Source organism: Girardinichthys multiradiatus, chromosome 1, assembly GCF_021462225.1.
Source record: "Girardinichthys multiradiatus isolate DD_20200921_A chromosome 1, DD_fGirMul_XY1, whole genome shotgun sequence".
In the NCBI taxonomy this organism is placed as follows: Eukaryota; Metazoa; Chordata; class Actinopteri; order Cyprinodontiformes; family Goodeidae; genus Girardinichthys; species Girardinichthys multiradiatus.
Genome location: NC_061794.1, coordinates 2,923,393 through 2,950,051, shown reverse-complemented (window position 1 = coordinate 2,950,051; position 26,659 = coordinate 2,923,393). Strand labels below are relative to the sequence as shown.

General features: G+C 39.9%; 1 protein-coding gene across 2 annotated transcripts in view; it reads right to left on the bottom strand.

Annotated features, from left to right (window-relative positions):
- plch2a (phospholipase C, eta 2a) overlaps positions 1-26,659 on the bottom strand; it is a 245,439-nt gene that overhangs the window by 144,057 nt on the left and 74,723 nt on the right. The window contains exon 1 of one of the 2 annotated variants that reach the window (XM_047361955.1): positions 466-1,248. The exons of the other annotated variant lie outside the window; for it this stretch is intronic. Within the exon in view, the coding sequence (XP_047217911.1) occupies positions 466-508 (43 nt within the window). The 5' untranslated portion in view covers positions 509-1,248. Of the gene's footprint in view, positions 1-465; positions 1,249-26,659 lie in introns of those variants that run through there. 2 annotated transcript variants of the gene reach the window in all.

The window sequence follows — 26,659 nt, the reverse complement described above, 5'->3', positions numbered from 1 at the left end:
TGCCCTGTTGTTTCTTCTAATATGATTCTTTCTTTCTTTTTCTGTTTTTTTTTTTTTTTTCTTGTTTGCAGTTCTGTTTCAGACTGAACAGCAGGAGGCAAGTGTTTCTCTGCCTTACAGGTGAATAGCTTTAAAACAATGTTTGGGATGTCTTTGGAAGCATCTGAAAATTGCCAGTTTGAAGACTTATAGTGGACATTTAATCCCAGAGTTCAGAACTTCCAGCAGAACATTTTGATATATACCTGCTATAAGAGCAAAATTCATGGACATTTGTTTGATTAAAAACTAAGACATAAATGAGTTAAGAAAATTGCAAAGTGACACATGCCCATTAAGCTGAGCTGGACTCACTTATATTCTGTCACTCCTGATGAACATGATGAACTCCCCATCCTGAGCTGGCCCACTTCTCCAAAGCAGCATGCAAGTTAGGTGAGAACGCCGGCTGCTCGCTCATCTTACCTTGCTCCCGGCTCAGGCTGCGAATATTCCCAGAATCGTCCATTGATGTATTGCCAAATGAAACAGACCTCCATGTGTTGCTATAACAAGGACAGAGAGCTTGGCTTCACCCTGATTACCATCTGGAGAGCTGCTACTGTCAGTGGCATGCCTCTCCCTTTGGGTACCATCATTCAGGGTGGGACACAAAATGTTTTCAAGGAAAGCTACCTATTTTCTCTTCCCACTCTCCAGCACAGTCTTTCGTCTCTGCTTGCTTACTGTCTTTGTGTAAGCTCATCCTTAAGTGCCGGTGTGGTGGTAAGCAGACAATAGTATGATCTTACACACTTCTTCTGCCTCTACCGTGCAAACTGGAGGGAGGGGAGGGAGGAGTTGTCGCCTGAAGAGCATTGGGAGTGCAATCGACCACTCAGCTTCAGTACAAAAGAGGAGGGAGCTCTTCGCTCAGTGCCGGTCACCTGGGAGAACTATTAGATGGAGAACGGAAGAAGACAAAGAAAGAAAAAGGGAGGAAAACCAAGGATGAAGGAGGAGCAGAAGGAGATAGTTGAGAAGAAATACATCTACTGAGATAACAGAGAGGACAGCAAAGAAAAGAAAAGCGGGAGAGAGATGCAGGGTAAGGCTAGGTGGCTGAGATTTGCAAGAAGCAGAGAGCAGCAGCGTGTGGCTCACATGTTTTATTCAATGATGAGCTGCGGGCAGAGAGGAGCAGCCAGGCAGGGATGGGCTTGACCCAGCAGGGGGGTCAAGAGTTAGAGACAAAGAAATACTGTATCAATCTTTTGTGACACTAAAACAGTGTCAGAATCTCCATGGAGTTACAACAACCTCATTTAATATGCACTAAATGGGGCCTTTAAACTGATTTTAACAGTTTTTCTGTTCACACTGTGTGAACAGACTTTATACAAGTAATGTTTTGTTTTTTTATCTTGGAAATAAAAAAAATCTGAATTCAAAATTACAATTTGTGACATATGTATTTTAAAGTTGAAATTTGAATTTTACAAGTTTCCACATACTCACTCATCAGGAGCAGTTGCAGCCTGTTTCCTTTTAAAGCTCCACAATAAGCAACCAACCATGAACCTCTCATGATTGTCCATTTTGTCCTTTTATCTCATATGGAGAGATCCGTCAAGATCACTAGACATGTGATATAAGGGGTGTAGCTTACAACTTGCAGCCTTCAGTTAAGGATTGTCCCCAGGGGTGAGCTTTGTGTCTCCATCCTCATGAATGCTGTCTAAATGTATTTAGCACTACACGCACCACTCTTATATGGAATGCTAAAGTGCTCAAAATTAAATAAATAAATTAAACATTATGAAATAAGTATCTACATTAATAAATAATAGATATATATATAATGTGACAATGGAATTGTGAAATAATTGAATGCATATTAAATTCTCAGCTCATTATTATGAAATATATGTCATAATGTTTCATTTATTTATTTATTTTAGCTATTTAGCATTCCATATTCTCAGTATCTTATCTATTTCAGATTCTGCTGATCAACATATTTCCCCTCAAGGAGCGGACCATCAGCCTATGAAAAGCCGTTTAATTCAAAATTAAATAAATAAATACTGCTATTGATAAATTATTAATAAATATTCCATGAAATAAATAAATATCCACATGAAATAAAATTGAAATTTTCATCTTATTTTATTTAACTAATTTCAAGATCTATTTACTTCGGGCACGGCACTGATGGTGTAGGGGTTAAGCGTGCCACCATATACGGAGGCTACAGCCCTCGAAGCGGCTGTCCTGGGTTCGAGTCTCGGACCTGGCGACATGTGCCAAATGTCTCCCACTCTCTCTACCCCTCTTTCCTGTCTGCCTACTGTCAAAAAAATAATAAAGGCCACTAGTGCCGAAAACATGAAAAAAGATTTATCTAATTTACTTAAATATTTATTTTTATATTTAAGATTTTTTTTAATTTTACTTAGATTTTTCTTATTTATTTATTTCCTAATGCAGTTTTATTTTGTAAAGCTACTTTTCTTATTTCACCCCGTTTTTCATTTTATGACAAAGCCCCTGACGACAAAGACTTATTTCACAAACAGCTTCCCCAAAAACAGCGGCGGCCGGAGCCAGGGGAGGGAGCCAGGGGAGGGAGGGCTCCCTCCGGCATGCTGTTTTCTGGCAGGCAGCGGCATGCTTCTGCCGGCCACAGCTACGAATTGAGCTCTGCCCTGCTGTCCCAGCGCCGCAACACAGATAAAACTCCGTCCCCTCATTTGAATATAAAAACATGAAATAAAAAGAGCTTAAAATGAAAAACTGGGTGAAATACGTAAAGTAGCTTTACAAAATGAAACTGCATTACGAAATAAATAAATACATCTTTAAGTAAATTAAATAAATATTTAAGCAAATTAAATAAATCTTGAAATTAATTAAATAAAATAAGATGGTTATGTGCTGCATCTCATCATCCTCAACACCAATAAGACAAAGGAGCTGGTAGTGGACATGAGGAAGGAGAGGAAACTGAATTGAATTAAATGAAATTAAATATATTTTAACCAACTATTATGATGAACTGAATTTGACTGTGTTGTGTTAGAACTTTTATCGAACTCAATGTGACTGCATTGTATGGGGTTGAACTAACCATATCATTCTGAATGTGAACTGGACCTGTTTATGTTGTGAAGTGCCTTGACATGATGTCTCTTGTGATTTCCTTTATGTCATTAAGGGAAAAGCAGTTTTAGTTACAATATGGCTGATTAGTTCCTGAAGAAATGTAATGGTAGGGTTTATCACCGCCAAACCTCTTCTCTAAATGTGCCTCATAATTTGGCTGGAGAAGAGCTGCATCAGCTATATATCATCATCAAAAAGAGAGCACAGTTTAAAATATTTTTAACATTTTCTAACTCTTGCATGAATAATACACACTGAGTTGTCTCATCTCATGCATGTTTCATGAAGTTGGAACAAGTGTTCTCTCTTTTGAACATCCTTTTTTTAAGTCACAAACTCAGAGAGCGGAAGCTGACTTTAAAGTTGAGTCTCAACTAAAAGTCAAACTTCATCTGATCAATCATGCCTTTATCATACATTAGCATGCAAACACATCTTGATGATGAAAGAGTTTGGTAATGCCAAATACTAAGTTTCAATGTAGTGTGGCATCTGTTTGATGGAGTCAGGCTAAGGCTTCTGTGACACAGAAGGAAGCTGTCCATGTGATGGTCTGTTATGTGTGAATGGAAGTAAATGAGGTAACAGTTCATAAGGAGCTGGAACAGAGATCTGCAACATTTTATCTGCCTCTGTGGGCCTTTGTTGAATATGTTATTTATGTATCGCTAAGAAAACTATCCTCATGAATTGGAAAAGTAAAAACATTCTTTAAATTAACCAGTACAGAAACCTTCTGTTGGATTATATAAGTCTTGAGACAGCCTCTGCCTCCACATCAGATCAGTCTCTCTGGGCTCCTTTAATCAGCTCCATTACCTAGTGGGGGTGGGGCACCCTTGGCTTTGTCCTGTGGGGCATTGTGGCGGATGCGGGGGGGTGTCTGGGTTTCGGGCATTTGGGGTGTCCCTGGGCTGGGGTCACTGGGGGGTCTGGCGCCGGGAGCTGTGGCCCCAACCAGGTTGGGGCTTTGGTGGCTCTCGGGAGCGGCATCTGGAGGCTGCATGTTTGGGGAGCCTGTGCCAACCGACATAGGTTACTGGCCTGGTGGCTGGGCTGCTCCTTGGCGGGTCTGGGATGGGCTTGGGGGCGCTGGGGTCTGGGCGGATATATCACCGGGGTTTTGGGCTGGTGCATGCTCTGGCACCCGGCACCGGCCTGGGTGCCTTAGGTGCATCGGTGGACGTAGGGGCCTCCTAAACTGGTGGGTAGGTGGGAGGGAGTGGGGCAGAGTCAACCTGGGTGTTGTGAGACGAAATTTGTCCTTCTGAGGTGACGATCCGTCTGACCTGACAATGGCTTCCACCTTCCTTTCTGCTCCCTCCTATTGGTCATCCCCACTGCATTTACAAGCTAAAGGGGAAATGTTTATCACATAGGAGTCGAGATGTCTGCATGAAAGTTAAGTTTATTCTCACCTCTGCTCTTCATTGAGGGGGTGCAAGGCTATATGGGGTTTTTGCTAAGCTGATTTAAGGAAGTGTCAGCCTTTGTCTCATCAGATTGGTCTCGGCTCTGCTCAGTAATACGTCTGATGCTGAAAGACCTGTCTCCCTTATAAGGCTAAATTAATAAAGCTGATTGAATAGTTATCATTATTTTCTTTCCTTAGAAAATGCAATTTTTCTTCAACAATTCGACGTTGCGTGGCAGGATTCCTTGACTGAATTCCTCTGAGGACATCGACGGAGAAGGGCTAAGCCAGTTTTGGAGGAGTTTCCTCATCTCATACCCCAATGTACTGTTACAGGGAAGGGAGACTTCTGCATCGAGGTTCTTGGAGACTTGGCACTGGAATCTGGAAAGAACCTGAATTTTTCTCAGAGACAGTGAGATCCTGAATCAGCATAATTTTATAATTGCTATCATTATTTGTTTTACCAAGCTTGGGTTTAAACCTAAAAACAAATTAGAACAAAATACTCAGATTCGACATTTTGAATTTCTATAAAATTTAAAAGGTCCTACTAATTAAATTAAAAGCTTAAATTTATAAAACTTTTCTACCGAGGGTGTGAGTGTTATAGGATTGTTCCACCTTAGAACATACAGCTTAAATGACGTAGCTGTGTGCAGTTAGGGAACGGTTCGGTCCATGTCCTCTCCCTTTGTGGCTGGGATGACTGCGCACTGATCAGTAACTTGCTGGCAGAGTCCCCTCCCCTTGGTGGTTGAGAGAGGCTCTCCTGGCCAATTGATTAGGAGCCCTTAGGTGATTGAATAAGGCTCTCCTGACTACTTGGCTAGGGGGAAGGCGATCAGAGTGCGAGAAAGCTTTGAACTCCAATGTAGACGTCTGTAGGTTTTAAGGAATATTCCCTCATTAACCGGTGCGTAATGACGAGTTCTAAGGAGAAACCTCCTCCTCAGGGAGAAATGTTTGACTACATTTCTACTTCCGCCTCTCTGCCTGCTCAGACGCTTTTATCCTAATCTCCCTGCTTGCTTGCATTCTTTTACTCCTAACTTTTGATCTCTTAGCCAAAATTACGGAAATATTGGACTAAAAAAACTTCTTACCAGTGACTCCCAAGGATTATTATTATTATTTTTTAAAGGGCTTTGATGTTTTTATAATTGAACTCGAAAGCAGGACAAGTTGATGCCAGCTAATCAGCACAAAATGCCTCCCTTCACCACAGAGGACTTTGACAAACTTACAGAAATTGGCTGTTTTGGAGATGAAAATCCACTGACTAGAAGTGAATGTGGAGGTGAATATGGGGTACAACGATGATTCAACTTTGCCTGTGATCCCAAACAGTGACAGCCAGCTCAACAACTCAGCCGGTAATCAGAACACTGAGAATAAACCTACCGGCAGAACCCCTGGCATGTTTTAGGGGCATCCCCAAAAAATTAAGGTGGACGACTCACTGGAAGATCTCAGCAATTAAATAAATTAGAATGGCCAGAATTACTGAGAAATGCCCCTGTTTCCCCTGGGAAAAGGAGACTTCGACAGCGAGCTGCTGTCACAACAACTGATAGGAGTGAGACAGCTGGAAATAATGGAATTCCCCTCCAAAACAGATTTGCTCCACTACAGAATGAAAACCAGGAAAATGATCCACCTTCTGAGACCAATAAAAGATTTGAAAACAACCTTCATTCTAAACAGTCTTCTCCTAAATTGCCAGAGAAAAAGTACCCCACCAGACCAAGAACCCTAATAGTGGGCAACACAGCTGTGGATGGGATTAAAAACTTCTGCAATGAGAAAAACACAGAAGTTACGATTGGTACCAGTAACGTGGTGTCCGATATCTCAGAGAATATTCTTGCAATCACAGAAAAGCGCCCGTCTCTAGAAAACCTTATTATACACTGTGGAGCCATGGATGACGTAGCTAAGAAAAAATCAGAAACACTGAAGGAGGATTTCAATCGTCTTCTGAATATTGTTGGAGGTCTCAATATCAAGGTGTTTCTCAGCGGACCCTTTGCACCGATTTTCTGTGGAGATGAGGTTTTTTCCAGACTTCTGATGATTAATAAGTGGTTGAAAAAAACATGTGCCACTACACCTGTGAACTTCATCGACAACTTTAATATTTCTTTGGAAAAAAGACAACTCTTCAAGCAAGATGGTTTTTGTTTGAACAAGCCAGGAGCCAGACGTCTCACATCTAATCTCTTCTATTCAGTAAATAATCTGCCAGCAGCTTCGACCTTCAGCAGAGAACATGGAGTATCAACAACAATGATAACGCTGCCTCCAACAGCTCCAGCAGAAACAATCAGTCAGTTGGCTGAGAAAGAGAGGTCATCACAAAAGGTCTCCCCGTCGAAATCCACAGGAGAAGTGGAACCCCCCATTATACCCCCACCCCCCCAAACCCAGACCCAGACCGACACCCCCGGTAAACCCCCCTCACCCCAAACCCAGACCACACAGAACTCTCCCATCTCCCCACTGAGCCCGCTTTTTGCTTTACTGGATTCTGATAACATGAAAGGAGCTCTTAAGATTGGGACCCAAATGGCTCTGACATCTTCACCATTCAACACCCCTCGTGGCCAAGGCCCTGCTACTAAACCAATATCTACCAAATGCCGCAGACCTCCACCACCTCCTAATCTATCTCCTCCTAATCAGGACCTTCAAATCACTTCTCTGTGATACAGTCTGGGCCCCAGTGGTAACTCTATCAGAAATAAGCATATCCAGAAAAAACGTGGGTCCCTAATAGGAGATAGTTGTAAAATATCTGTGCTTATACGTGACAGAAAGAACAAAGCCAAAAGGATAAGAGACAGTAATAAACAATGAACAAAAGCCATAAACTGTCAGGTACAACCACACACAGAGTTAATATCAACAACTAAGTCATATAAACTGGCTTTACTGAACATTAGATCTCTGTCAGGAAAATCATTTTTAATCAATGACTTCATTACTGTCCACGATCTTGATGTTATGTTTTTAACAGAAACATGGTTACATGAATTTAATGAAGCTCCCATTCTGATAGAGGAGACTCCTCCAAACTACAATTTTCTTTGTGAGAGCAGACAGCAAAGAAAAGGTGGAGGGGTGGCTACTTTGTTTGAAGATTTATTAGAGTGTAAAAAAGTGTTTCTGGGCAAATTTGACTCTTTTGAATATTTGGCTCTCCAGGTAAAGAGCCCGGTCCGAACCATGTTCTTGAATATTTACAGGCCCCCTAAGTCCAAAACAAACTTTTTCAGTGATTTTAATGAGCTTTTATCTGTGATATGTGTTGATTATGACTGTTTAATTATTGTGGGAGACTTCAACATTCACATGGAACATCCTGAAGACAGAAGTGCAATAGATCTATGTGACACTCTTAGAACGTTTGGTTTGACTCAACATGTTAAACAGAAAACGCACAAACAGGGACATATTTTGGACTTGATCATCACTAAGGGTCTAAACATTTCCAAGGTGTCTGTAACTGATGTTGCCCTATCTGACCACTTTTCTGTTATTTTTGAAAGCATCATCTGCAATGACTCAGTTTGCCAAAGAGACATGATAAGAGAGACTATAAAGAGAGACTATACAGATATAACCTACAACTGAAAAATGCAAGGGAATACTTATTTTCTGAGATCATCAGCAAAAACATTAACAATGCTCGTGCATTATTTGCCATGGTCGACAGGTTAACAAACCCTCCTGTAACCGTAACATCTGAACTCCACTCTACCAGGGCCTGCAATGAATTTGCTAAATTCTTTACTGAAAAAACCCAAAAGATCAGAGGGGCAGTCAGCACATCCACATCAACTGCATTACCAATGTTGTCTCCAACTAGAACTGATTTTGACAAAATTTCCCAATTTCACCAAATAAACTGCAAAATCGTAGAAGAAATCGTACAGCAACTAAGATCTTCTTCCTGCTGTCTCGATCTTTTACCCACAGCTTTCATTAAGAAAGCTTTACCTATAATAACATCTGATTTAACACAAATAATAAACACGCCCCTTTTGTCAGGTGTTTTCCCCCTGGCCCTAAAAACAGCAATTATCAAACCTCTATTGAGAAAGAGCAACTTGGACAAGCTGCTACTACAGAACTACAGGCCTATATCAAACCTCCACTTCATCAGTAAGATTATTGAAAAAGCTGTGTTTCAGCAGTTAAACAACTTCCTAACAACAACCAACCGCTTCGATGTCTTCCAGTCAGGCTACCGTGCTCACCACAGTACAGAGACTGCTCTTGTCAAGGTTTTCGATGACATCCGTATAAATGCAGACTGTGGAAGAACCACAGTGCTGGTATTACTGGACCTTAGTGCAGCATTCGACACTGTTGATCACTCCATTTTATTAGAGCGCCTGGAAAACTGGGTCGGCCTTTCTGGTACAGCACTCAACTGGTTTAAATCCTACTTGAAGGACAGGGACTTTTTTGCGTCAGTAGGTAACTTTACATCAGAGAGCAAAAAAATCACATGTGACGTTCCCCAAGGGTCCATCGTAGGGCCCCTCCTATTCAATATCTACATGCTCCCCCTAACTCAGATTTTAATAAACAACAACGTAAGTTATCATAACTATGCAGACAACACACAGCTATACGTTACGATGTCACCAGGTGACCATGAACCCATTCAAGCGCTGGGTAAATGCTTAGAAGAAATCAATGCATGGATGGGCCTAAATTTTCTTCAGCTGAATCAAAACAAAACTGAAGTAATAATCTTTGGACCAAAGGAAGAGCGTTTAAAAGTTAGCACACAGCTTCACTTAATATAGCTAGAAACCACCAGTCAGGCTCAAAACCTGGGTGTAGTGATGGACTCAGACCTGAACCTTCAGAGGCACATAAAGGTAGCAACTAGGTCAGCATTCTATCACCTAAAGAACATCTCCAGGATTAAAGGACTAATGTCTCAGCAGGACCTTGAAAAACTAATTCATGCGTTCATCTTTAGTAGAATTGATTACTGCAACGGTGTCTTCACAGGTCTGCATAAAAAGTTGATCAGACAGCTGCAGTTGGTCCCGAACGCTGCTGCCCGCGTCCTCACTAGAACTAAGAAAGTGGAGCACATCACCCCGGTTCTAAAGTCCTTACACTGGCTCCCTGTAGCTCAGAGAATGAAGTTTAAAATACTTCTGTTAGTCTATAAATCACTGAATGGCTTAGCACCAAAATACATTATAGACTTGTGTATAGACTCAGTGTATCAACCACCCAGACCTCTCAGGTCTTCTGGCTCAAATCTACTCTGCATACCCAAAACCAGAACTAAACATGGAGAAGCAGCTTTTAGTTCTTATGCTCCACTAATCTGGAATAAACTGCCAGAAAACTGTAAAAGCGCCGAAACCCTAAGTTGCTTTAAATCAAGATTAAAAACTTATTTGTTTAGAGTGGCCTTTGACTGTGGCATTTAGGTATGATTAGTTGCGTTTTCAGTCCAATTTTCCTTTCATTTTCTTGTCCATCATTCTTTTCTCTTTATTTTATTTTATTTAACTTTTTTATATTACCTCTGTTGTTTGATTTTATCATTTGATTTGTTTTTCTGTGTCTGTATCTGTGTTTATTTGCTTTGTGATTGTATTGTAATGGTATGTACAGCACTTTGAGTGTCTCATTGCTGAAAGGCACTATATAAATAAACTTACCTTACCTTACCTTACTACATGGTAAAAAAAAATATGGACCAAAAAAGCACAGAGTGCATCAATTAAGGAGTTAAAGGGTTAAAACTTTCCTGCAGGAAGTTTCGTTTGTCTTAAATATTGCAATCAGTTGGAAAAGAAGGTAAGAATGAAAAGGGACATTAGAGATGGGAAAATAAAGTTGTTTTAGAAAGGAGCATAGTGCATGTTCCCAAAGGAAATGATTTGGACAACTGACTGACTAATAATATTTCTGTGTGGAAAATCTGAACCTACACTAAACTTTTTCTTCTGCCACTCTCTCACAGCCACACACACGCACACACATACACAAACAAACACACACACATACACACACACACACATGTCTAACTAGCCAACAGTGGACTTTTAGTGTAAACTGCCAAGTGTGGACTTTCTATTCATTTTTAAGTAAAATAAATATAATACGAAATTTACTTTTAATGTCTTTTCCCATATTACTGCAAATGTGCGTTTTAATTTTTTTTAAAAGAAGTTACCAAGAGGGGACACTGACATGTACCTATCCAAGAGGGGACCTCCATTGTAATGTAGTGGAACTGTCCATGCTCATTGTCACCTGACGAGTTTTTGTTTACCTTAAAGACTCTTTGTTTAGGGTCAACCCTAAACCCCTGGTTTGCATTAGACCTACAGAAAAGAAGGTAACCACTTGTATGGCAGTAAATGACAGGTATCCACTGTTGGTTGCTACATAATGACACATTTTCCAAGTAGGACACACAAACACACACACAGGATTTGAGTGCAACATCTGCGTTTTTGAGTCTGGACATTAGAAACCTGCCCTCCCCATGGCTACTCCTCCAGAGATGCTTCTTCAGCATTGCCTGGAAGATAGAGGACCTGCCTGCCTGCTGCAAATGACAGTATGAGATTCCACCAGAATGAAATTCAGGAGAAGTCTGGCCAAAAGCCCCAAACCCACTGAGATGGAAAACAATCCATGCTGTTTGCCAGAGCCAGAAGAGCGATGCACTGGACTCATCTTGAAAGAACATCTTATGTGGGCAGAAAAGAAACAGGCTGGAGAAAAGTTCTTTCTCCCTCCTGGAGAAGTTAAAGTGGACAAGGAAGGGGCGAATGTCCCACCAACAGACTGGGGAAGGGGATGGGTTTTTGGACTAATAGAAGACTGTGTGCCATGACAGTCTGACTCTGGAGCAATTAAGAAACTCAGGGGGGTAATGTACAAACAAACACATATTTGCATATATCTTTTCTATTTTCTGGAATAAAGAACGTTTATTAACCGCTGCTTATGTGACACGCTTGCTTGATGTTGACAGACATAGCGTGTTAAATTATTATTTTAGGGTTAGAAATTTCTCTTCAAAAGGGTAACTAATCTCAATAGATACTTTCCAGTTCATTCTTTTAGAGAAGCAAGTTCTCTCTCTCTCGTGGAATATTCAGTGTCAATTATTCTAGTTATTAAAAGTTATTAAAAAGTAGAGGAAGTTACAACAGCTCCAAAACTCACCGTGTGTTTCTCTGTCAGCCTCAGGACAGATCTCATGAAGGAGCATTTTCAAAACCCATTGCATGCGTAACACCTGATAGGCTCTCCTTCAGGCATTGTTTTCTGTTGTCAGAGTTTGTATCCCGTAAATCTAATGGGTAGAGACCTCATTAAAACAGGCTTAGTTTTACTGCAGGTGGTCTTCATACAGTCTCTGACACAGTACTTACAGTGGGGTGCAGTTTTTGTCCACAAGCACTAACTTATGCTTATGGAAGGTGCAAATTCACTATTTTCACAGCAGCTGCTGGGAAGAGGTTATATAAGCTTTTTTTCCCTCCCTCTTCTGATTCATGCAGTGTGATGATTTACACTGTACCTTATATCAGGTCCTGACAAAAACTATGAAAGGCTTGTTTCTGTCTCCGGGGAAGGAAAGGAAACCTAATCACTTCTGTGCTGCACAAGAATATGAAAACACTTCTTGTTTTCCCTAAGATATCACCAGCTGAAACTTGTAAAAATTTTGAGAGTAATTGGTTCTGTTAAACACATTTTCCTAGGCGAAAAAAAAAAAACTTTAAAATGGGAATGGGAAAAATTGGGTTATTTTTGTTTCTGAAGGTAAGAAAGAATCTGATTGGACAGTGGTACCACAAAATTACACTCATATCATGTTCTCTAAATGACTCTGCATAAAAAAGGCCTTCGTCCAGAACTGTGGAATTATTTCCCGCCACAGTACCACATTTTTTAAGCATGCTTTTCCTTTATTTTAAAACAGATCTGTGTTTTGGTTTTGTTTTTTAGCATAATGTTTGTCTGAAGCTTCTAATGAACTGGGTTTGGAGCAAATATAATGTAGGGCGCATTAGAAGCTGTGAACTAGTGATTGCAATCCCTAAATCTGATTTTTGTCCAAGCCAGAAATAATACACTCTTAGTTTGGAGATATTTAACCAATCCTTCAATCTCTGCAGAAAGCTGGCATCATTGTTCAATGCAGTGGTCCTCAACCTTTGGTTCCTGGACTCCTGAAGCCCGTAAGCCATAGATTTTGGGTCCATAAAATTATAATACTTAATTAAAGGTAGACCTATTATCTATTAAAAAACAGATCTAAGCCAATGATGAGTTCCAGTCATTTTGATGGCTTTGGAATGCATTAACATTCAAAATTTTTACTGTGGGGAACACAGATTGGGCTGAAGAGTTTTGTTTTGGAGCCAAGGCTAGGATTCTTTATAAAGGAATAAAGACAAGTAAAGTCCTTTATTTTAGAAAAAAAAAAGAAAATAAATAGAGGCCTTCTCAACACTAAAGAGGACAGTCAGCTCAAACTCCAGTCTCCTTGTTTGATTTCTTAGGGTTTAAAGATTAAAAGAATACATAGGAGTACAAAGGTACACAAGGTAATTTCAGATTACTAAGAAATAAAATATTGGAATATTTATCAGCATTTAGATTGTGAAAGAGGGGTTCTAGTAATAATTCTTATTAAGTACATTATTGTCATACCGATTCCACCTTATTTTATAAAATTTATGATATAACATAAGAGCAAACGCGTATTTGAATGCTGCATGCTGCAGAACCCCTGTAATGTTAAAAGATTCTATAGACCAGCTGTTCTAAACTAAAGGGCTGCAACGTAAAAGTGGGTCCTAGACCCATTTTCTGTGGATTGCAGGCCTTTGTTTTGGCAAATAATGCTCAGGAACATCACCGGGAACTCTTGGACTCCTTGGATTCCTTACAGTAGGTGGCAATAATGCCCTATACTGCGAGTTGACATCCGCTGTTTGACGAAATAGAAGAAGACACCTAAGGCAAGTTTAGGTATTCTATTTGAGCATGATGAAGAGCAGGTACGACACAGATGATTACAAGATGCTATTTTACGGAGAAAGAAAAGGGATGACGAGTAGTTATGCTGCCTCTTCGGAATCAACATGGAAATTGTCCAGTTGCCAAGCAACAAAGAGTCAGCTAATGTGAGCACTCGCTGGAAAAAAAGGAAGCCTGTCTCAGTTCTGGTGCAGCACTGGGATCCCTTGCCACTTGAGTTATAAAGATTCTCCTGGAATTCAGCAATATCTGTCTCTGTGAGTGTATCATATCAACTTTGGTTCAGGTGAAGGTAAACCACAAAAACCGACTGGGCACTGAGCAAGACCTCAGATTCTACTAAAACCCCAGGGTGAGGCTCTTATTAGGCGCAAAAAAAACAAGTGTGTTTAACCTAAGGGTCAGCCGAGAGCTGCTAAGATTCTGCAAAACGTAATGTGGGAATGATCAAAATACTCACAAAAGAAAAATTTTCGATTTGCCCAGAGGGTCACTGGGTTCAAACCTAAAAACCTTTAGATCATGACGTTTGCTTATGAATTGCAATTTTTCTTCATTTTGTTTTTTTTCAGTTTGTGGATAAAACTGTTACTGCAGAACCAGATAATTTTTTCTCATTTTGGATTGTTGGTGATAGCATCAGTGAGAGCATTTTCAGCTAAGATTTCAGAGTTCTCGGTAGTTCTCAGTAGTTCCCTTCATTTATTTTGCATTAAAACAACAACAGAGCCTGTTAAAATTGTCTTTTATAATGGACTGAAAAAGAAAAGTTGCACTTCTTGTTGATAAATGTGATGGTTGGTCCCTCAGCCTGATCAGGTGAGAATCACAGGTACTGAGAACTGTCAGGCACTAAAACACATTACCCTTTTAACTGTAAAACCGATGAATTAACAAGCTGCTGTAAACATCCTGGATTTGTAACAATTATATGACCAAATTCTCCTCATGTACAATACTTATATACAAGGAACACAGCCTTAATAAAAATAATAAAAATTTTGAATCAGCATCAATGTGAAAAGTATATGTGCACGTGTGTGGACCATATCTCGAAGCTGCAGGAGAGTCCTGTTTATAACTGTGATAAGTAGCAGGAACAGAAAGATAAGAAGTGATCAATCTCTCGCTGTCAGCCTCACAGGAGCACACCTGCTTCAGGTGATTGTTGCCATCTCTGAGCACTGCAGCTGGTTGTCTGCTGAGCAGAGGATTGATAAAAATAAAAGCTGTGGAGAAATGATGGAGAGAACAACGAGAATCAATAAGTGTGCCAGTTGTTGAAGTGATATTAGATAACCACCAAGGCTGGCTCTTTGAAACCTGATAAGAAACCGGAGACTGTCTCAGAAACCATAAAAAATCTGCTGCCACAAAGCTTTTTTGCAGTCTCTACAAGTGCACAAAGTATTGACTGAATTACTCACACATTACTATTCTGAAGGAAGTGTGATATTCTGGCAATGCTGAAGACTCTTTAGAGATTCAGGGCCCACATTTTCTTCAGAACAAAACCCAGAGATGGAAGGTGACCCACCTATGTGAGGTGGAATCCATCCTATAAGAAACAGACTTCAAGACTTGTTAAACAAACTGTTTGGTGCATGTTATTGAGGTGGATAGAGGAGAGATTGGGAGTTAATATCTTGAGCTGGATGGGGCAGCTGTGCACTCGCTGGATGTCTTGTTACACGTATTTCAGGTGTGTGATGTGCGCTTCTACAGAGGCAACTAAAAAAGCTATTTTTCAATCTGCCCAGAGGGTCACTGGGTTCAAACACAAACGCTTTGTTGCAGAAATAATGTCATGGATGCTAAAATGGGTTGTGAGATATCAGCAGCCACATAAGCAGCAACACAGACATCACATCCAGCCGGCTGAGGTGCTGCAGTAATGAGCTGAATAAGGTGGGGAGTATTTCTGCAGCAGATTTGTGATGCAGGTTGCACTAAGTTCAAGTAGATGCAAGCTTCATCAGGTTCAGCAGATATGAATTATTATTTTTATTTTCCATCAGGTTGCAGTTGTTTCTGTCTTCAGCCACAAATACAGCAGGTGCAAAAGTGATCAAATGGACTCCAGCTCCAAAACAACATCATAATGTATCACAATATTTAATTTACAAAACTAAACCTTAATGTGTAGCTTTGCAGGAAAAATCGTCAGATGGCTGAATGATTAATCTCTTACTATAAAATAAATACTTCATGTGTGTAAACTGCTGTACATCCAGTACTTCTTTCTACTATGGAAACATTTTGTATTGCTGGTCTCATTTACAGGGTTTCTTGGTGTTTTAAAGAATGAAAATCTAACTGAAAAAATCATAGTCATTTTATTTTTAGGAAACAAATTCTAATCTATTGGGATCATTAGTAAGCTTTGTAAGTTAATCAGAGGTGCTTGTTAACTCTTTTCTATTTATCTGTAGCTTATTGTCATATGGTTGGGGGATATGTTTGTTATCTTTTCTGTATCCATGTGCTGTTTTGTTTGCAAAATACATGTTGTAGAATGTTAAATTTAGCTCCAAGTCCAATTATTCAGTGCCTCTTGTAGATGATTTAGGATATATTTATAAATATTTACCTCTTGCTTTTATTTACAGAACTATCTAGTGGCCAGCTTTGTCTTTAGGTTCTTCGTACTCGTACTTTGTCTTCTATTTCTCCATACTACAGGTAATTTGTTTTTTTACTACAGAGAGATCCAGTTATGGAATACTTTCTGCAAATTGCAGGTCAGTCCATCTCTCTCAACAAAATAAACTTAGAAAACTTTGAGGTTGAATTAGTTAATTTAATTTTGTCATTAGTTGTATAAATCTATCAGTTTTTACTTTTGTTTCCCATTTTGATTGTCATACTCTTTCATTTCATTTTTAAAGTTTTTATTTGAATTTGTTTGCTTTAATTTTTAGATTTGCTCTGGTAAGGTTTATGATGGTTTTATGGAGGTTTTATCATGTAGACATACAGTACAGACCAAACGTTTGGACAAACCTCATTCAAAGAGTTTTCTTTATTTTCATGACTATAAATATTGTAGCTTCACACTGAAGGCATCAAAACTATGAATTAACACATGTGGAATTATATACTGAACAAAAAAGTGTGAAACAACTGAAAATATGTCATATTCTAGGTTCTTCAAAGTAGCCACCTTTTGCTTTGATTACTGCTCCGCAGACTCTTGGCATTCTGTTGATAAGCTTCAAGAGGTAGAAACCTGAAATGGTTTTCACTTCACAGGTGTGCCCTGTCAGGTTTAATAAGTGGGATTTCAAGCCTTATAAATGGGGTTGGGACCATCCGTTGTGTTGTGCAGGAGGTGGATACAGTACACAGCTGATAGTCCTACTGAATAGTCTGTTAGAATTTGTATTATGCCAAGAAAAAAGCAGTCACCAGCCTCAGAAATTGCAGGTTAACAGCAACTCAGATTAAAGAACAGGTCAATGCCGCACAGAGTTCTAGCAGCACACAAATCTCTAGAACATCTGTTAAGAGGAGACTGTGTGAATCAGGCCTTCATGGTAAAATAGCTGCTAGAAAACCACTGCTGAGGACAGGCAACAAGCAGAAGAGACTTGTTTGGGCAAAAGAACACAAGGAATGGACATTAGACCAGTGGAAATCTGTGCTTTGGTCTAATGAGTCCAAGTTTGAGATCTCTGGTTTCAACCACCGTGTCTTTGTGCGGTGCAGAAGAGGTGAACGGATGGACTCTACATGCCTGGTTCCCACCGTGAAGCATGGAGGAGGAGGTGTGATGGTGTGAGGGTGCTTTGCTGGTGACACTGTTGGGGATTTATTCAAAATTGAAGACATACTGAACCAGCATGGCTACCAAAGCATCTTGCAGCGGCATGCTATTCCATCCGGTTTCCATTTAGTTGGACTATCATTTATTTTTCAACAGGACAATGACCCCAAACACACCTCCAGGCTGTGTAAGGGCTATTTGACCAAGAAGCAGAGTGATGGGGTGCTGCGCCAGATGACCTGGCCTCCACAGTCACCGGACCTGAACCCAATCGAGATGGTTTGGGGTGAGCTGGACCGCAGAGTGAAGACAAAAGGGCCAACAAGTGCTAAGCACTCTCTGGGAACTCCTTCAAGACTGTTGGAATACCATTTCAGGTGACTACCTCTTGAAGCTCATCAACAGAATGCCAAGAGTGTGCAGAGCAGTAGTCAAAGCGAAAGGTGGCTACTTTGAAGAACCTAGAATATAAGACATATTTTCAGTTGTTTCACACTTTTTTGTTCAGTATATAATTCCACATGTGGTAATTCATAGTTTTGATGCCTTCAGTGTGAAGCTACAATATTCATAGTCACGAAAATGAAGAAAACTCTTTGAATGAGAAGGTGTGTACAGACTTTTGGTCTGTACTGTACAGGAAGAACTGGAGGTGGAAGACCTGAATAAATAGGACACAGAAAGAGGTTTTTATGCACCAGCTGTGGGGAACTGGTGAACTTCTTAACTGCTAATTATTTGCTTGGAACACATGCTTTTCAATGAGATAACAACAGAAAACATGGAAGGCTGCTAGTTGGTAAAATGTTATCTGTTTTAGGAAGCCCAGCTGATTGCATCAAGTCTTCTCCCCAGAAAGGTTTGCTGCAACATGCTTGATTTCATTATGTTGTTAACTTTGTTACACAGCAAGAAAGTTTTCTCTGTGTGGAGTTTACATATTCCTGTTGTTAATATTCTCCACACCCGCCTTGGTTAACTGAAGATTTTAAACGTTCCCTGGAAAACAGATAGATGGATTGGAAAATGGAAGAATATTTTTTTCTAAATGCACCAGTGAGTTTTTTTGTGTTCACATCCATGTGCATGCTCTGATACCACTGATGGTTTCTCTTCCTACATGACTGGAGAGGCTTGAAAGGTTTGTTGATGAGTAAAACTGTCTTTTTCTGACAGCTAGTTAAACAAACTGTGACCCTGACTGAGTGTGCCGTGATATTCTAAATGCTTCAGTTCTGATGTTCTTCTCAACTGTGTAGCATAATGGCTTTTGTGATTGCTGCTCCTTCAGCCACTGGGAATGCAAACCTCCTATATTTCCCTCATTCTCATGATTTTAATACACCACCAGCTAAATATCTTTGGGATAGAAATTACCAATCAGATTTTAATTATCACATGCTGACCACTGTAGGCATCACACAAACTAGACCACTGAGATGATTTTACTGAACAGTGAACTGGACAGTAAAAGATGATATAATGCGAGATGGAAGATTTCTGTATTAGATCTGTATAGAAAACAGGAGAATTCACATGTGACAGTTGTTATGAGAATGTCTGTTTTAGGACAAGCCATTATATTTTTCTAACTCAAATCTCGTAGTTTTAAGGAACCAAATTGAACCAAATAGCTTGAGAAAGTAAAACAACTTTTGACACAGATTAGAGTCTCCTTGACAACTACCAGCCAAACCCTTCCAGCAATCTAATTTAAGCATGAACTCAAAGTGCTTTTACACCAGAACCACATTCACCCAGCTGCACATAAACACATTATCATGAGAAGGTAGGCAACTACGGGGAAGTTTTTGACCAAAGGCACATCAAAATGTGACAGGAAGATGGAATCATACCCACAATTTTCTGATTGCCAGCAAACTGTTGAGTCTAAAGTTCAGACCCAAAGGTAAAAGTAAACTCTGTGTCTTGGGTCAGAATTGTTGTTCTCTGACTACAGCAATAAATTAATTAAGCCAAGCATGACATGAAAAATATATTTTCAAAGTATGACTTAAATTTACATTTGCTTTGACTTTTATTTATTGTGGAATAGAATAGAAATATCCTTTCTTGTCCCATATTGGGGAAATTCAGGACAGTAGGAACTCAAACAGTGCCTTATTATAGGATTTAAATCCTTTTTTTACATTATCTCATGTAACAACCAAAAACTTTAACATATTTTATTAGAGATTAATGTGACAAAGTAACACGGACTAATGCATAATTGTGGGAGAAAAAAGATAAATGGTTTTACATTTTTTTTCCACATATAAATCTGAAATGTGTGGTGTCCTTTTTATTCGGATCTCTTGTGTCACTACTTAGTAGTGCCACCATTAAGTGCAGTAACAGCTGTAAATCTCAGGGTATCTCTCTACCAACTCGACACATCTAGAGCATCTATTTGTGACAATAGATATATGACATTCCTTCCAGTAATGCTCTCCTATCCAAATAAAATACATTGATGTCTGTGGCTGCATCATGACAAAACAGCAAAGGTTACAGGGGTGTGAATACATTTGTATATTGGTTGTCATGTCATGTCAGCTCTTTTTGCTTTAGTATTTCCTTATATCTGCATTTTGGGCAATAACACATTCCATAAAATGTTGGTAGATGGCTTTTATATTCAGAAATGCTCTGTGAATATAACAGTTTATTTATCATTTATCTGCAGTTATGAATGTGGGTTGTTTTTAATACTTAAAAACTGATGGGGGAGGATTTAAATGTATTGGACAGTCTTCCAAACTCAAGAGCCTCATTGGCATTACATAGTGCCCTCTAGTGACAACAGATTTGTCCTGATCCAGCTGTCTTAGTGAAATCACTAATCAACAGAGTAACACGGAATTATCTTCTTTACTATACGCTTAGTAAATGTTATTTAGTTTTTGTTCTGAATGTTATAATTAGATTTTATTTCACACAAGCTCTTTATACTTCCTATTTCTCTCCCTGGTGTGTTGTGTTTTTTGTTACACCAAATAAAAAGACTAATACACTTACCGACTACTTTATTAGGAACACCTTACTAATGGTGGCTTGGACCTGCTTTTGCCATTAGTACTACCTTAAAGTCCATGGCATAAATTCAACAATGTGTCAAAAATATTGCTTGGAGATTTTGGTCCTTACAGACATGATAGCATCACCCAGTAGCAGCAGATTTGTTGGCTGTGCATTCTTTGTGTGATTTTCCTGCTCCCTTCTGCTGGATTGAGAACGGACAACTATGGAGGACACTGAACTGCAGTGAACTCATTGTCATGCTCAAGAAACGTGTTTGATATGATTTGACGCTGGAAACAGCCATCAGAAGATGGCTACATTGTGAAGGATGGACATGGTAAACAACATTACTTAGGTAGTCTATGGTGTTTAATTCCTGCCCCCCTGAACTAAGGGGCCCAAAGTGTGTCCAGAAAACACCCCCCACACCAGCACATCACCACCGCAGGCCTCAAATACTGACACAATTGAAAGGTAATATGTATGTTAAAGGATAATCAGAAGTATTGCAATTACGTTTAAAAACTTTCCAGGAGTTAAAGAAGTGACGTTAATGTTACTGCTACTAAATTAGTGGGGCCAGGATGGGGGTGCTGAGGATCTGCCCTCTGGGTAAGAAAACATACAGACAAGTGTTACCAGAGAAACAGACATGCGCATCATGAGGGATATTGTGTTGCCAGGGAAACATACATGCACTGTAGGTATGTGGTCATGGGACCAAAGTGGACCAGCCAGGTAATAATGGTGGTAACTGTGATAACTCCCAGATCAAGACCTTTAAAAGCCATTGTTTGCTTGGTGCATGGGACAGAGAGGAAGGACTGTGTGGAGGACTCGCTATCATTTAAATTTTGCAGCTGACATCAAGGCTTATCAAACAGTCAACATGTCTCCTATCTGTTATTTTCCATATTTGGTGAGCCTGTGTGAATTGTTGCCTTGGTTCTCTGTTCTCAGTTGCAAGGTGTAGCAGCCAGTGTGGTCTTCTGCTGCTGTAGCCCCTCTGCTTCAAGGTTCAATGTATTGTGCATGTAGTGATGGTATTTGGCATACCCCGGTTGTAATGAATGATTATTTTAACTACTGTTGCGTTGCTATCATCTTGAACCAGTCTGTCTATTTTCTTCTGATCTCTGACCTCAACAATGTATTTTTATGGATGCAAATGCTGCTCACTGGATGAAAAACATTAAATTCTAAAATCCTGAAAGGATTTTAAAACTATAACACAGGTTATAGTAAGACGCAAAGTAAAATTTACATTTTGCCTGCAGATAAAAATAGAAGTAGTAAATAATCAAAGTGAAATTCATCAGTGCCACACTGTGTAAAAACCACAACATATTGAATCATACGTTGATTATTTATTTTCATCTCCATCCATGCTGTGGGTCTAACCTTCTACCTCCTCTCTCTGGAGACAACCAGCTTAAACAGCGATTATTTCTTCCAATGTGTCCCCATGAATAAAACCATGATATCTGCTCATGTACACTCTCCATTAAGCCCTACTAAGAGCAGCGGTTGACTCTGTACCACAAATGCACTTTGTGGTTTCTACCATATTACGTCTTTAGCATCTTATCTATCTTCTGAATGGACAGTTTGCCTCCTTTAACAGCAGCTAGATTACTAAAAGAAAACTGTAAAAGATGGAAGTCTGTTAATACTTAGAAGCCTCAAAAGATATCTGATTAGTAAAGACCTGAAAAACCGACAGTAAATTGTAGTAAATTGGCAGTCCTCCGCTGTTTTTCTGCACAAAGCAAATCTCTCTTTTTTGGTCTTGCTTCGCTGCCTGTACAAATTTAAACAAATTCCATCAGGAAAATATTTTGAAAAATACAAGCATGGTCACACACATCCACTTGCAATCAAGCATGGCAGTGAACCTTGATCATGCATGTGGTCGTATGTAAAGGCAATTAGGTTTGAAGAAATGAATTCGTTCCCTTTGGGGACAAACTTCAGTTCCCAGAAAATGCCCCACATCCAATCATCTATACTGTATGTGAACTCGAGCTCCACAAACTGAAAACCCAAATGGGTTTTAATTTAGCGGATTTACAGGTTTTTTCCATTGTCAGTACGTTTGTCTAATAGCTTAAATTAGCGAACAGCAAAAACTATTTTTCCTGACTGTTAGGGTTTTTATGACTTTTTGTATTGTTTATCACTCATCTAAGTGCTTTTCCCTCCTTACATGTTACAGGAAGGGAGATGGTCACAAGAATGAGTTATGTTTTTATTCTTTTATTATTTTACTAGCAGCATATGGGGGCTATTCATCAGGTCCCCACTTCCCACTTCCTCTGTTTGTTTATAATCAAGACACATGAACACTAACCTTTCTGACCCCACACACACACACACACACACACACACACACACACACACACACACACACACACACACACACACACACACACACACACACACACACACACACACACACACACACACACACACACCCTGAATGATGTTTGAACTGTGTGTAACCAAGCATGTATAAATAAAGAGAGAGGGGGCTAATACTTCGTAGTTTGTATTGCACAGCTACCCTTTCCGCAAGTACAACTGACTCTGTGTCGTTCCTTACCTCTGAGTTGACTAAATAATACCTATCACTGACACACCAATGTCCAGAAGTACGGATTCTGGGTGAAATGAGCTTCCACTGTAGTCTGACTGTCTCAGTCTTAAGAATAGGATTTGGACCTCTATCAACAAGGGGGAGCTTGTAGTCAAGCTGCCGCTTCTCCACATCAAAATGAGTCATTTGAGGTGGTTTGGACATGTGATCAGGATACCTTCTAGGTTACTCCCTCTGGAGGCTTCCTACTCAGGTTCCACTGGAAGGAGACCCCAGGGCAGACCCAGGACATGCGGGTGGGACTATATATCCCGCCTTGCCTGTAACCTTAACATGAACAAGCGGAAGATGATAAATGGATGGAAGAAGAATTTCATACATTGATAAAGATTATGGGGCTGCACGGTGGTGCAGTTGGTAGCACTGTTGCCTTCCAGCAAGAACGTCCTGGGTTCGAATCCTGACCAGGGGCTTTCTGCATGGAGTTTGCATGTTCTCCCTGTGCATGTGTGGGTTCTCACCGGTTACTCCGGCTTCCTCCCACAGTCCAAAGACATGCCTGTTAGGTTAATTGGCCACTCTAAATTGCCCTTAGGTGTATGAATGAGTGTGTGCGTGGTTGTTTGTGTGTTGCCCTGCGATGGACTGGCGACCTGTCCAGGGTGTAAACTGCCTCTCGCCCATAGACTGCTGGAGATAGGCACCAGCTCCCCCGCCACCCACTATGGAATAAGCGGTAGAAAATGACTGACTGACTGATAAAGTTTCCTTTCTATTTCAGTTTCTGTGCGTTAATTCAGACAAAACTACATATGAAATAGTCTCATGACATACTGTTATAAAGAAATCCTGAAAAATTAGTAATCAACTAACAACAATTCAGAAAAACTGTTTATGATTGTTAATAATTAGTTGAGGGCCATGGTGGCATCAGCAGCTAATCTCTTTCCCTTGACTGAGCTGAGAAAACAAATAAAGGAGCTAATGAGCTCCATGGCATCATTAAAATGACTAGGATCAAGCTCTATGGGACAGGAGCAGTTTCCATGCTGCCCACACACCCAATCACGCTCCCAACATGCTGCTGTCAGCTGTCTCTAAGCTCATCTATATTACCAAGTCTGCCAAAGTATTTTAGGGATGCTGCTGAGAAGGCACACTGTTGAAAAGTGGGAAACTGGACTGTGTAAACTGTGGCAGATGCTGCTCAGCAGGGATGGAAAACACAAATTTCACCTTAAACACTGACAGTAGGGGGTGCATGACCATACATTTTTGTAAGGCTCACCTACCCTGAAACATGCTTTCTGACAAGACAATAAAGAGCTTTAAGCTTTTTGCAGCTTTAAGAAGCTTCAAAAAGGCATAACATCCAAAGAGTCTATGTATTACAAAATTCTAGTCAGTTATAAAACATCCCATGTTTGGATTTATGAAGCATTTACTCTAAAATAAACCATTTTGCACCAAATGCAACTCACAGATGGGATGTAAAACCAAAGCTGTTAAGTCAAAGAAGAATTAGCTAAATGTTCTCACAAAGCATCAAGAAAAAAACCCTGTCAAACACTTTTGGCCTGATCTTCAAAAGGTTTGCATTTACAAAACCATATGCAAACCTGTGTGTGTCCTGAACATTCCTTTCAGACAGTTTCCTCTTGCGTCCACAGTTAATCCTGTTGGATGTGGTTCGTCCTTCTTGGTGGTATGCTGACATTACCCTGGATACCGTGGCTCTTGATACATCACAAATACTTGCTGACTTGGTTACAGATGCGCCAGCAAGACGTGCACCAACAATTTGTCCTCTTTTGAATTCTGGTATGTCACCCATAATGTTGTGTGCATTTCAATATTTTGAGCAAAACTGTGCTCTTACCTTGCTAATTGAACCTTCACACTCTGCTCTTACTGTTGCAATGTGCAACTAATGAAGACTGGCCACCAGGCTGGTCCAATTTAGCCATGAAACCTCCCACACTAAAATGACAGGTGTTTCAGTTTCATTGTCCAACCCCTGTAGGACCCACCATTAACAATTATTTACAACCCATCAATCAATCACTGAACATTAGATGCCTTGATATCATTCTGTCTAACATCCAGGCCTCTTCAGTTGCCAGTGTGACCTTTTTAAAGCCTATAAACAGGTTTACCAAAAACCCAGCTGCCACAAACATGAAAGTCCTTTTCAATCAGACAACACCCAATGCTTCATGTAGTTAATACATTTATCTTCCCAAGTTGTATTTATTTTCCCGGTACTCTTGTCTTTGTTCTTCTTTTCATGGTCTCGCCATTAAAAACAGTGTGAAGCTGAAACGTTTATTATGCAAATTTCAAGCTATACACAGCTGTACACAGTAAAATAAGTCCTGTACCAGGAAGTTCTGAATGGCCACTCAGTGAGGAAGAAACCATTCCTCTAAAATCACCATAAAAAACTAAATAAGAGTTTGGAAATGCATTCAGAAACATGTCCTGTGGTCTGATGAAATTAACACTGAAGCATTTGGCCATGAAGACCATCATGAGTTATGGAGGTAAAATGGTGAAGCTTCCAAGCCTATGAACACCATTCTAACTGTGTAGTTCTGGGGTAGAAGCATCATGTTTTTTGAGGTTTTGCTGCAAGAGTGACTGAAGCACAAAAACCCTGTTAATCAAAATAGTGAGTAATTCTAACCATTCATGTCTGGTAATTGAAGAACTGATTGACACACTGAATGGGAAACACATCTGCTCTAAGAGCTTTGCTTTGATGATCTTTAGATCTTTGGATAAGGATTGATGCACTGAACACATTCATCAGTCAAAAACGGTGTGGCAAACCAGTGGTGCTTGTTTGCTCTGTGAATACTGGTCATGACTGCTTTACAGCTAGAAAGCTTGATAATTGGAAAGAGAAATATACATCCACACAGTGGAGTGTCTGGGACCTGACATGCTGAGGGCTGCTAACCATTCTCATACATCAATGAAGACTCTGATACAGGCAGAGCTATTACCATTAATAGGGGTGTCAGCATGTAGGCCCTGAGCAGGACTCTTCCTCTAAAAGCATCAGACCGGGCCCTAACGTACTTCAGCAACACACAAACCAGTGACTTCAGCTGATATGAAAAACACTTATGGTCTCATATTAAATATTGACAGGTCTTATGATTGAGTGCTCATTCATACAGCACTGGGCGAGTTTTCTATTGATTCAGGGACATGATTCAGACTGAGTGTGCTAGTAAGACCAGGTTTGAATTTGAACTTTTCATGAAGGTCAGGACATAAAAAAATATGCCCCTATTATTTTATATGAAACAATATACATCAGCGTTCTCTGGTCATTGGCTCACGCTCCAAGGCAGCGATCCTTTCCTAAATCACAAACACAAAAGCCACTACATTCTGGTTTCTGAAGCTGCTCTTCCACTGCACTGCTTTGTCAGCAAAAAGTATTGAATCAGGGGGGCTGAATACTTTTGTACACCATTCTTTCAGTTTTTTATTTGTAAAAAAAAAAAGAAATCATGTATAATATATTTACATTTCACAACTGTATACCACTTTGTGTTGGTCTCTTACATTAAATTCCAATAAAAGATATGTATGTTTGTGGTTGTAATGTGACAATATGTGGAAAAGTTCAAGGAGTATGGATACTTTACAAGCCACT